Source organism: Seriola aureovittata, chromosome 4 (assembly GCF_021018895.1).
Source record: "Seriola aureovittata isolate HTS-2021-v1 ecotype China chromosome 4, ASM2101889v1, whole genome shotgun sequence".
NCBI classification, from domain to species: domain Eukaryota; kingdom Metazoa; phylum Chordata; class Actinopteri; order Carangiformes; family Carangidae; genus Seriola; species Seriola aureovittata.
This window is the reverse complement of record NC_079367.1, coordinates 16196910-16210317: the sequence shown is the minus strand read 5'-3', so window position 1 is coordinate 16210317 and position 13408 is coordinate 16196910. Positions and strand designations below refer to the sequence as shown.

At 40.4% G+C, this 13408-nt stretch overlaps 1 protein-coding gene across 1 annotated transcript in view; it reads right to left on the bottom strand.

Annotated features, from left to right (window-relative positions):
* drd2a (dopamine receptor D2a) overlaps positions 1 to 851 on the bottom strand; it is a 33403-nt gene extending 32552 nt beyond the window's left edge. The window contains exon 1 of the mRNA XM_056375135.1: positions 427 to 851. Within this exon, the coding sequence (XP_056231110.1) occupies positions 427 to 490 (64 nt within the window). The 5' untranslated portion in view covers positions 491 to 851. The remainder of the gene's footprint in view (positions 1 to 426) is intronic.
* Positions 852 to 13408: the final 12557 nt, after the last annotated feature.

Here is a 13408-nt window from a genome sequence, read left to right as displayed (position 1 = left end):
ACCTGGATCCATTATGTAAACAATCGACCTGTTATACGAACAAATCTTCCCTATATACATGGCTGTGTATGTGGCACATGCACTGTTCGTGCGCTGGCGCGCGCACACTCAGTCATTCACAGAAACAGTGTTCGTTTGGAAATGGGAAAATGCGCTGTAGGAGGAAGCGACTAATAGTGTGCCAACAGCAGTGGCAAATTCACCTTGAAAGTTAATACCTCAGGAATCACACCCAATAAATCACTTTGTATCACCCCGAGTCCTTCATGAGGTAGGCTGAGCTGGACCACCGATCCCTGCTGGATAGAAATGCTTGTGCATACAATATCTGAATAATATTAAGAGCTACAGAATGATAGAAACTACACATTATCTTGTTTTCTTGTCAAGTTTAGCACATCACACAGAAAAAAATATTTGTCTTACCTTCACGCCATAAGTTTGACTGAATCTTTGTTTTACAGGCACCGGCTGTTAAATCCAAGAGCATCCACAGTTAGCTCCCCCACTGCATCCTTCATTTGCTTTGCACATTGTTTACTCTTTATAAATCAACAGAGTCTGTGCAGCGACTCGGGTGCGAGGCATCAGTGTAGGCTGGCAGGGAAAAACTGCGATACTGGAAGCCAAAAATACATACAAATGAAAAAATAAATAAATAAAACCACTTAAAATCATTTACTTCATTTGCAGTTTTCCGGTTGTTTACTGAAAACCTCGAGGAATGATTCTCTTCAGTTTCGGGTGTTCAGAGAAATTAAGCGGAGGGTGAAAGTGTGCTGTGTCCGTCTGGTGTCCAGGAGCTTTACGCACGGAGTGGAGTTACCTTCGGTTCTGACGGAGGCAGGAGACGCGGTGACTCTAAAGAACTGTGGAAAATCAAGGCGGGGTTACATCTGTTTAAACCCTGGCAGGGACGTATGTTTCCCCTTATGTCACAGGCACTGGTGAAACCTTATATTACTTTATGTCTGTGTCACATTTTACCTACTGCACTCTCCACTTTGCGCCAAGGGCTGCGCTTTTTAAATTATTTTTTAATATGAAGTATTTCAGCTTTTGATGAAAGACCGCATGAGATTATAAAGATAAATTGTTTGGTTATAATTGAACAGAAAATCATGTCATGGCCTGTGATAGACACGTGCATTAGCGCAACATGAAAAAATGGTAAAGTAGTGAGAATTGGTGGAAATGCGATGAATACTGCATACACTTTAATTAACCTCTCTCTCTCTCTCTCTCTCTCTGGAAAGCAATAGGTTGATTATGTTTTTCTAATGTTTTCTTTCTCCATCAACAAACCATTTCCTTATTTAATAACTGACATCTCAGTCCTCAGAGCTCTGCTGCATGGCTCTCATTCTTGCCATGTAATCAAGAGCCAGTTTACACATGGGAAGCTCTGTGAATGCAATTAACGAGCTGGAAGGGTAGAAAACCAGCAGTTTCTCAACCACTGAGAAGGAGCGCTGAGAAACAACATAGCCTACCATGAATTTCCTATCACATCAATGAGATTTATTTCGACCTGGAGACACACTTTACACGCAGGCCACCGGCCTCAGCCCGTGCCTATACAGACAAGTACAAACCAGGAGAGCAGATAGATGACTAACATAACATTACTACTTACATCAGTACCCATGTAGGTCCCTTTTGTCTGAGTGTAAATATGATTGGACCTGATTGCATTCCAAGTATGTGTGAAAGGATACAAGGAGGTTGTTTTTTGTTTTTTTGTATGATACAGTGTCAAAGACTGTTAAGTCTGTAACCATTGTTTCTGGTTTTGTCTGCATCCTTTTACAGAGATGATTCTTATTCCAAATCTCATTACTTTAAAGCTGGAGATATGTGGGTTAACTGTAATCCTGTAGAGTTTCACTATTTTCAAGGAACTTTTTGTTACATTTTGTTAAAATGTCCAGTGGTTTTACATCACCTTGCTCTCTACTCCTCCACACAATTGAGATTTAAATAAGGATTTTTGTTAAAGCAGCACCTGGCTAATATATGGTAACAAAAAAAGTATGACCACTGGGCCACCTTGTTTTCATTACATCAGGATAAAAAAAGAGGAAAGTGCCAAAATTTTGTGGAGGAAACTGATTTGATCACCGACAGGCCGGCCGTGGTAAAGACCAGCTACCCACTCGGCTGTTCATTCGACAAGCGTATAGAAAACCACACTGCATATCTACTGATTCAGTAGATATGTAACTAACTTCACTGGGAGCAATGCTAGGCTAGCCACTAGCATTCCTGGGCTAGCTCAAACACAGAGGAGGTGGTGTGATTTTTGCAGCAAAAGCTCGGTTGCACTGAACACAAACAAATGACAGAAGTTTGACTTCATGCACAACTGTACTGACCGTCTCACATACAAACAACATGCTGACATTACAGAAATTGTGGGTATGGTTTCACACGGAAGGGATATTTACTGGGAGACAATCTGAATTGTTCACAGTACAGCAGAATACTGCACAATCAATCAATGAGACGAGCTTTATTCAACCCTTAAATGCATGAGAGGAATTTGTAAACTCTCACATACAGTACCTTAGACCACAATAGCGACCTGGCACTTATATAAGACAAATTAAGTCATATATTCAAACCCTATTGCTTGGAATCTATTCAGTGTAATCAAAAAATAACAAACACTCAAAAATAAATAGGTTTTTATCATTCATAAAATTTTAGAATCATTTATAAATGGCACAAAAGGGTTAGGGTTAGTATTCAGAATTCATTAATATTTCTCAGTGTAGCCTGATATAGTTCTATTTTACACTGTCTTATATTACACACAGCCTCCTATAACTTCTTATAGACCTACCAAACCCAAATCAGTCAGCACAGTAATCAAAGCGTGCACCACTCCAGCGTGGATGGACAGATGTGGCATCTCCATCTTGCGGGATGGTTTCAGCTAATGCAGTTGTCTTTCTGGGTTAAAGGCCTTGAAACAAGCCTGTGATTAAGTGGCAGGTAAAGAGGAACAAAGAGAAATCTATCACTCCATTGGCTTGAGAAACTACTTGACTACTTGAGTATGTTGAATGTTGTGCAGAGAACACATTCTTCATCATCAGTAGCTCCAGGTACATCTTCATTTATTTATTTATTTAGATAAAAGCATTATAAAAACAATGATTTAAAAAAAAAATATTTTTTGATATTTTAACTCCAGCATGTTGTTAAAAAGAGGGTGGAATATAGTCCCAAGCTGACCCATCAGGTTAATACTCCAAGTGTTCAGTGAGCCCTGACGCAACCGGGCTTTTACTGTGAGAATCACAAGCCACATCACCATGTCCGCTCTTGAGCTAGCATAGGTATGCTAGTGGCTAGCCTAGCACTGCTAATGACCAGTGATGTCACTTACAAATCCATTGGGTTGCGTTAGGAATGTGAGTTACTATGCTCATCGAATCAATATCCGAGCTTGGTGAGTGATAAGGAAGAGATACTGCTGGCCTCTCATTTACCACTGCCAGCCTATCAGTGACTGTATCAGTTGCCAATCTCAACATAAGTCTGAACTTTTCCTGTTACATAGTATTCAGCAATTATTCTGGGACAAATCCACTTCAGCAGAAGAATAGCTCACACATTTCTGCACCCTAAACTCCCATAATGTCACACAACTGCCAGATTTATTGTCTTTCGATTGTTATTTGAGTATTAGTTTTTCCCTACTGCAAACACTGTCTTGAAAAGTGATATTACCTGATGTTATTATTGCTGTTGTCACCGTCATTTAAAATCCAGCTGGATGCAGCATGTTTGCAGATGTTCTCTGGGGCTGCCAGGAGGCATTCTGGGACATACAGAAAACAAATAATTGAAGCGTTAATAAAACTGGGGGAACAGGGAAGGGATAAAGCAAAAATCTAAATTACAACATGCAAAATCTTTGCAATGTATGACATATCACAGATTAGTGATGCAACCTAAGTGTGGTAGCTCTGTACCCCAGCTGATTGCAAAGTCACAGTTTAGGCCTTCTCACTCATTCACACATACATACGCACTCGGATGCATACGCCTGTACAGCACACACAAACATGTCCAGTCCCCAGGCTTGTTGTGGGAGGCACAAACACATCTAACTGCTGACTGCCATAAGGCAATACCGCAGCCTGGTGCTGCCTGATATGGCCTCTATTAAATTGTGTTGATGAGTGGATGGTGGCAGAATGCTAAATAAATCACAGCAACTTTGATGATGGTGCTTAGTTCATGTTATTTTACACACTGACTTGAACTTCATATCATGCTAATGAAGCGTTTTATAACCCACCAAGGATTTTTTTCCAGACGACAGATCCACATTATGGCATATAATCTTAATGTCAGGGGGTAAGGGGTAAGTTCACTTAAGGAAGTGGCATTAATATTTAGCCTTATAAAGACAGATGTAGATTCAGAAACACGGGCATCCACTCTCAGCCCGGCCAATGCCACCGAGTTGAGCTGGGAAAAGGAACAGGCAAGAAGGGGGACAGTACTGTGACATAAAAGGCTCTCACTCCCTCTTTGACACACATGAACACATACAGCACACGCACATACCCCAACCATTGAGTAAGGTCCTGAAATTGAATAATATTTTATGCACCAGCAGTCATTGCCTCAAAGTTCACCCCATCCAATAAAGAATTTATGATATTACCACTGGTTACCACCAAATAAGTTTGTGTGACATCTCACACTTGACACTGAGGCTCGTTCCCTGGCTGGTACCGGCACTATAACCTGACATACTGCGTGCCGAGTGAGACAAAGAGGCAGAGAGTTTTGGCATAACTGCCTGTTTGGGAGATGTGGGTGACAGCAGAGGCACCACAAAAAGGAGTTAAGGAGAGATGAGGAAGAGAGAGAGGAAGACTAAGAAGAGATACCTGGATATGACAGACGTATTTGCAGCTCTTTTTACTCCAGGGAGAGTGGGAGGTTTGAAGGGTAAAGCAGTCAATATTGTATACTTTTCTTATTGTTAACACATCTTACAAAAACCACCAATAACAACAACAAATGGATCCTACTGACAAGTATTGCCTGCACAGCCAAAGCTTGATATCGCTTTTAGCTCTGTGCCATAGACCACCACTCTAGTCCAGACACTATTAAAACACATCAGTGAGCCTTACATTGCATCGGGTGACATCATGATAACCAGTGTAGTTTATTTTGAGTAGATTCCACTAACCAGCCAAATGTGTTACTCCACGGCTGAAAATAGTCCCCAATAAGAGCACCGTTCAAGTCTGAGTAACATTTGCTAAAGGCTACAGTGATTATTTTACCTTTTAAGTCATACTGGTGGAATGAGTTAGGCATCAGTTTAGATCGATCAGTCTACAACTTTAGTCCACACTGAAATATCTAAAAAACTATTGGATAGATTGCCGTGAAATTTGGTATAGACCGTCATGGCTCCCACAGGATGAAGCCATCTGAAATTGTTGATCTCCTGACTTTTTTGCTTATTTAGTGTCTCTTGACATCTATTTAATGGATTAAGACAAACTTTACTGCAGTCAGAGTTCCCCAGACAATGACATTTGCTCCAAAGTCACCAGCAGTTTGACATGTTTGGGTCAGAGTTAAATGTATAGACAAGTTTTGGATAAACTGCCATTTAATTTTGTACAGACATTCAAAATCCTCAAAGGATTAATTGTAATAATTAATTGTACCACCATCAACTTTCAAGTCACTGCTTTTACTTATTCCTTTTTGTATAGTCCTGTGCTACAACTGAAGAACCTACTATATCTTATATCTAATATATCTTCTTCGAATAGCAGAGGCTGCTTGGCCTGGAAAAAAAAAAAAGATATTTTGAGAGAAAAATCACAAAGAGGGAGGGAAGAGAGAATGACAGGAAATAAAATTAGACTAAATTAGAAAATAGTGAGTCTTACAGAACACTAACAGAATTTAAATGATAAAATATAAATGCATTGTGAGAAAAGAAGTGCAAACTACAGAAAATGAGTGCAGAGCTGCTTAACGACATAAAGCCCAGATACACAGCATGTGTGGTGTAAGAGAGAAAAAAAAGCAGAGAGAAAGAGGTTAAAAGAGGAAAATTAGGCTTAATCGTAAAACAGGGATGGTAAAGTGAATTTAGATTAAAAAAAATTCTAAATGTAAATTAATTAGAAGGCAAAGCACTGCCCACCCCAGAGATTGACTGGAGAGCTGCTTAACTTTTTCCTCCTTTAACAGATACTGATTTAGTTTGTCCGCTCCGGCAGAGTAATTATGCATTTAGAGGAGATTATAGAGGGAAAGATGTATCCAATGTGAACGCAAGGAAGAAGCCGCTTTCAACAGGCAGGGTTTATGTTTATTTCATAAGCCTTTTTAATTGCATTTAAATGAAGTTTGCTCATTGCAGTTTATTGCAGCGTTCATGCCAACTCTCCATCCTGTTTCACTCTTACATTTTATCAGATGCTACAGCGTGGCAGGTAGGGGGGAAGGAGGAGGATGGGAGAGAAAGAGATGTCCTGACTCACATATAAGTGTAAGAGGAGGAGGAGCTATAAGGTAAATAATTGATGGTGGAAATTTTAAAATCCGAGTTTCGACGCTTAATGATGGCCAGACACTGAATCTTTGTCCATTAAGAGAATCAGATGCAAACTGATTTGTCAAATCAGGGTGACTGAGGAGGGTTAAGGCAGAGTGTAGTAATTGTGAAGCTCAAGGTCACTCGTTGCCAGAGCTGCCAAGCTGAGCAGCACATGGACAGTATGATGGGGCACAGTGGAGTTGCCTTCGCACTCACAAACAAGCTTGTTACCCTTATGGTCGCCTGTGACTGAATACAAAAAGTGTTTGCCTGCGATGAATTTGGTAAGATGTGTTTCGTGTATCCTGTTCCCTCTGCTTGGAACTGATTGCAGACTGATTTAAAATTAAAAAACCTTTTCCCTTAGTGAATTTTGAGTGATTACACACGGTCCAGAGGCCAAATGGAAAGTAGTTTATAGCTTGATTGAATCCAAAAATCAGTCGGTTGTTGGGTTTTAATTATATCTTTGCTCATAGAGTGTGTCATGTGATCTTTGTTTTCCACCCTGTTATTTTCTTTTATTAACTAATGACAGACAGGTAGGAAGATGTGTAGTGTATTGGCTGTGTAGTAGTTCGCTATACTTGCCACATTAATGAGGCAAACTTAAAAGAAAAACAGGACATACATGCCCACCTCCTGGCTGATGCAAAGGCAGGCTTAATCATAGCTGAACCTCACACTATCCTATAGATAAACAGCAGATAAAAAGAAAATCATAAAAAGAGAGAACATAAACATCCCCACTGTGTGCACCATATTGCTGCTAATGGCAGCAGAGCTGTGGCATGTGACTGACTTTATTGGCTGTATCATGCTGCTGATTGGAGCATGGACTCCATTCTGAGGCTTCACTGGTGGTTTAATCAGCTCCATGTAGACTCAATGCCACAGAGGGACATGTCATGTTATATTAAAGAACTTGCAGTTATCATCCCTCTTTCACCTCTGTCATTATTGGCTCATTCTACATAACTGGATAAGAGAGTGAGATGAACCTTGGTTAATTAACATGGAGTCTTTTATATGCTAAACAACCAAATACATTCTATTGATACTTATGCCGGCTGCAACCATTAGAAGTGAAAAGAAAATAAACACCACAGTGGCGTCCATGTCATTGTAGGCTATATCATAAAAGCTAAAATTAAGCAGGATCGCTTTCTCTGCGTATATGAGCTTTGAAGGAATAGTTTGACATTTCAGGAAACATACATATTTGCCTACTTGCTGAGAGTTAAAAGCTCTGACTGTACAACATGAAGCTACATCAAGCAGCTGGTTAGCTTAGCTCAGTATAAAGACTGGAAAAAGGGGTAAACAGCAAGCCTATAACAAATAACAAAATCTTTAATATGTCGTTTGTTTAATCCATACAGAAACCAATTGTAAAAACTTTTATTTTTAAGATATTCCTTGAGGCTCTGCTGGTTGCCTGGCAACCTCACTGTGACAGCAAGGCTTAGTTAAATGTTAATTTACACAAACAAGATATAATCTGTTAATTATAGTGAGCTATAGAGGTGCTGGTAGATTTTGTTTCTTTTGGACAGAACCAGGTTAGCCGTTTTCCTCTCTTTTTTATGCTAACTAAGCTAATGTCTCCTGGCTCCAGCTCATATTCATCAGATACAACATTTTCTCATAAAACTCTCTGCAAGAAAACAAAATAATGTCAAACGGTTCCTTTAATTGGTAAATATAAGTCATGTGTTAACTACATCTTAATACAGTATAATCATTAAAGAAAGTTTTAACACAAATACAGCGCACAAGCTTTTTTAATTAATAGTATAGTGTAGGCTTATGTTTACATACTCCGAAATACTACTACTACAGCTGCTGATGCTTCTGTTACTACCCACACATGGAGAGAACCACATTCACAAGTATCTTTAGTCTCACCTTCCCAGCAAGACTTTGTTGTGAACACAGACCCTCACCTGTTGAGATATGAACAACCAACAGTTTTGTTTTCCCGGAGTCACAGACTGCCCCCTGATCTTTAACCACACAAACGCACAGACACAAAAAAACGCAAACACGTCTGTGACCTACTGTGCAATTCAAAACTCCAAAGCAGAGTGTGTGGGAGAAAGGAGGAACCGGCTCAAATGATATAAAGAGACAGTGTGAAAGGAAAAGACATAAACAAAAAAAAAAGTTACGACTGGGGAAATATTATGAAGGTTCATTGCATCATTGTGGCTGCAAACAAATGGTTTCTGTAGTCTGCTTTCACAACAGTCAAGTGAAAGCCAGTTTAGTATACAAAAAATACATGGGCATCACATTTAAAATCTCCAATTTCGATCACTGAGGACTCTCGGAGGATAATGCACAAAGGGGAAATTGCTGAGTTTAAGTATCATCCAGAATGTAGTCATCTATGTGTCTTCATTTGTCTGTTTCTGTAAGTTCTGTCATTTTGTGGAAAAATGTGCACACATACACAATTTATCCTGAATATTTAATCTGAGCATTTTTAGCCCTAGTGTGCTGCTTGCAACTGCCATCTATCTCTATTCGAAAGCCCAGATTATTTTCAACCCCTGCCTAAAACACCCTAATTTTCTTCTATAGCTGCAGAGGCTGAAGGAAAATATGCTTATGACTCTTTTGTAACAATCAATGCTATATGGTGCACTTGAATGTAGAGCCCTGACAATGACGGTCAAAATACGAAGCTGCAAACTAAAAAGCTTGTTAATTCTTCCGAATTTCTCAGCTCCCAGCAAGGCTTGAATTTAAATTGTGCAAACTATTTCAGCGGATCACATCTATATATCCTGTTCCCTTTGATGAAACATCACTCTTGCTATTAGAGACCACAGCTACATTCAAGAGAAGTCATCTTTCTTCTTACTCACTATGTGGAATTATTTCTTTTGCATCTGACTACTTCAACAAAAGTTAAACCAGTCGCTTCCTACGCTTGGCATTACTTGATGAAGAGGGCAAAGTCTAAATCAGGACTGTTCTTGTTTTTTTTTTATGAAAAGTTTGGGCCATTAAAGAAAGGAAGAAACAAACTGTAAAGAAACGAAAGAAGAAGAGCTGAGAGAAAAGACACAAGGATGGACGAGAGGCTGATGGGCGGAAAGACCGGCAGATGGATAGACACATAGAAATCCTTGGGTAATGAAAGCAGCAGGAGTTGAAGTGCCCTCAGTAGAATGAGGATGAGGATCTTTATTTTAAAGAAGCCAACTCTTGACTTTAATTGGGAGCTAGTGAGTACAGAGATGTGAGTCTATGATGTGATCATTATCCCAAGTTTTTAGGTTTCCTCCTGAGTGAGAGAGGGGAGAGAGTACAATGAGCAGAGATGGTGAGACAAGTAAGGCCAAGAGGGAAAGATTTTTTTTTTTAGACCAGCTTAAAAGGTACCAAAGTGCAAAATCACAAGTGTCTGGATGGAGAGATAGAAGGAGAAAGAAGATAACAGTCAGACCTGACAGAAGTGGAAAAGACCTAAAAATAATCTGATTCATCCAGGACCCCCACTGACACTACAGAGCAACAATTCATCTATGTCAGAAAGAGCTGTGGGGAGTATCTGCTGCTGTTTATGCTGGACTTCATGGCAACATGAGAAATGGGGTCATTGGAGCTCTACCTATAGCCCCAGTTTGGTGAAGGCAGCAACTGGCACTCATACTGGACTGTTTGAGAAATGGATGCCTGAGTGCAGATCAAAGGGATGTGCTTTCACAGTGTGCCAACTTCATTTGTTGGATGAGTGGTATCGGCTTTAACACCACAACAAAAGACCGAAACCACTGCCAATCACATTAAATGTCTCATTATCGCTTGTTGCATTAAGTGCCTCTTTCTCCTCTGGAATCGACATGCAGCGCGGCACATTCAGGCAGACATTTGAAACAGAGTGATTACTGGCTGAAATTGTGCATATTATAGGTTGGCCTTGGTCCCTGACAGCACAGCGGTGGGTCCAACAGTGGATGCCGAGAAAGGTGCTATAGCAATTACTGTATATTTTACACTGAGACCACTTGATCTGCTAGTGGTTTGTTATTTTGTAACTATAAATAAGTGAATAAGTGACACGGAGACACAATATGATAAGAGAAGTTCTAGTAATTCTTATCCCAAATGATTAATTGCCATCTACCTCCCACATGAAGGGCCTGTGCCCTTTACCAGTCGGCCGAGCCAAATACTGTCAGATCTTTCCTCCTGACCACAGTGCCCTTCTCTAATTAGCTACAAGAGGATCCATCGCTCCAGCTAAATATTTTATTTGGTAGTGAAGGTCATGTCGGGGCTGTATAGGATGTTATTTGAGAGACTGTTTTAATTTATGCCTGAAATTATCAAAGCCAGGCACTGTGACCAAAACAGGTCTCATTCTTTATTACTCAAGGAATAATAATGAAGAGGAAGGCCTGGGAGCACAGACCTGTGTAGATGTGTCAGCAAACAACAAACGCATGTAGGATGGAGAAATGAACCATGTCTAAAACACAGTCCCGCAGAGACAGTTCACTCGGCACATTCCACCTACATCACTGGGAGTGTAACTGAAGCATGCACAGTCCGAGTCAAAGGCCATGCATTGATTTTCATGACAGTGTAATGGCTGCGCATGCCGGTTTAGACTTACCTGCTTACATTACAACATTGCTCTTTTCAGCCTCATGCCTTGCGTGTCCAGGCTACTGGACTGTGCCTTTTTTTCTGCCTTACAGCAGGAAGAATTTAATGTGCAAACATTCTCCTCATCTGAATTTTTACGATTATTCATCACCCCAAAACACTGAGAAACTGTGATCCGTATTTACATAAGGAGTCTGGACCAGGCAAGAGGTCTCCTTGCCCAGGGTGGGTTGGTGTTCCCTGGGTGTGTTTTGCTGTCTCCTCTGATTCTAGATGCACGTCCTCAGGCAACCTATGTACTGCTTGTATTTGTCCATGGAGCCTGTCAACTTCAAAACTGTCATGCCGTCTCTCTCTTTCTCACTCATCTCTTCCTTTTCTTTCATTCGATCGCCCTTTTTCTCTCTCACTTCCTCATGCGGTACTTCAACTGTCACCGTCATCTTCACCTCTCTCTCTCTCTCCCCACCTTACCCTCCTCTTCCCTCCTTCTTTATGCCGTTTCTACAGCCCTATTCTATCTCAGTATATTGAGTGTATTATGTCTTCTCACACATCAGCATTTTTTTTTGTCAGAAGTTTAATGTTGCACCGACATCAGCGTGTCCATTAATCCAGAATAGGAACCCATCAAGAGCTATTCTACTTGCCATTTGCTTGTGTCAGAAAATTCCTTTTCACTGAAAACCTGCATGTGTGTGCGCGTGTTTGTGCATGCAGCTTGTATGTTAATGAGTCTTTAGTGTCCTTTTTGATTGGAGCGCAATAGCGTTCAACAGCCAGAGCTCTGCCGCTGCCACATGAATGCCGTGAGGCAGGAAAAGATGTGGAAAGGATGCAGAAAGTGGATTCAAAGTGATAGGAGGAGAGGAGAAAGGGCGAGATAAGAAGATGGGATGGGCATGCGGCCAAGGGAGGAATTTAAAAGAGACACATATGGAAGCTGGGGGGAGGCCATGAATAATATGAAATGACACCACAAAGGAAAGATCTGAGGTACCCTGCTGTCTCAAAAGCTACAAGGAATACAGTTTAAAAAAAAAGTTGCTTAGGCTTTATACATGCATTTTTATGCAAGCATTAATTCAATTGTTATCAAATACTGTGACACTCCACAGGGATTTCATAGCATGAGCCATCAAACACATGTGCTGATGTGTGTAAACAAACTTTGCATTTTATATTTTTGCAGCAGATTCAGTGAGTGCGGAGTGTGTAACAAATGCCTTTGAAATATTTAGTGACGCGGTCTTTAAAGTGAGATGTACAGTACAGAGAGCTGCAGCCTCACAGGTCTGCAGGGCACAACAGGATTTGGAGTGTTTGTGGCATTGCCTGGTCTCTCTGTCCCTCTGTGATAGTGCCAGTTGATTGGCGTGTGTGTGTGTGTGTGTGTGTGTGTGTGTGTGTGTGTGTGTGTGTGTGTGTGTGTGTGTGTCTGTAACCTCATTTATATATGTGTGTGTGTGCTGTACATGTGTGTACATTGGTTTGTATCCGGTGGAGTGACTGGTGACAGAAGACCTCGCTAGTTAATGTGTTATTGACTGTCACTCACTGGGACCTTCACAACCATCACAATCAATTAATGTCTTATCATATAGCCAAGAAGTGAGCAGAAGTGTCTCCGTGCGGGATGATTTCAAGGGCAACATAGATATGAGCAGGGTAATCCATTCACACAGTTTATTATGGTGACTGATGGAAATATGAGAAACCTGCAGGTGGAACAAAATAAATACTGCTGCAGAGATAACAGTTGTGCAATCATATTATCAAATGTATCAACAACCCTGCTCAGAAGAAAGTATCAGCTTGGACATCCAGTATTTTATATATAAAACATGTGTCATCAGATGGTACAGACTTAAAGAAAAAGAAGGACCTCTCTCTCATAAAGAGAAAAAATAGAACTTGAGGATGATTTAAAGACATTAAATCAGCACTACAGTGTAGGTATCTACCTTACATAATCACTGCTCATTATTACTATTATCATCTTTCTCTCCTAATGCCAAAACACCAAGTACTGCATAGCACAAGTTCTCCAACTGATGAGTTCAGGTGTTGTGGGGGTGCTGGCTAAGTTTGAAGTTACATTCAATAAGACTAAATGTGTCCATGTTAGTGATATAGGTCTGGCTTCATAGAAACCCACCGCAGAGTAATTATAAAAACTTGTGTGAATTG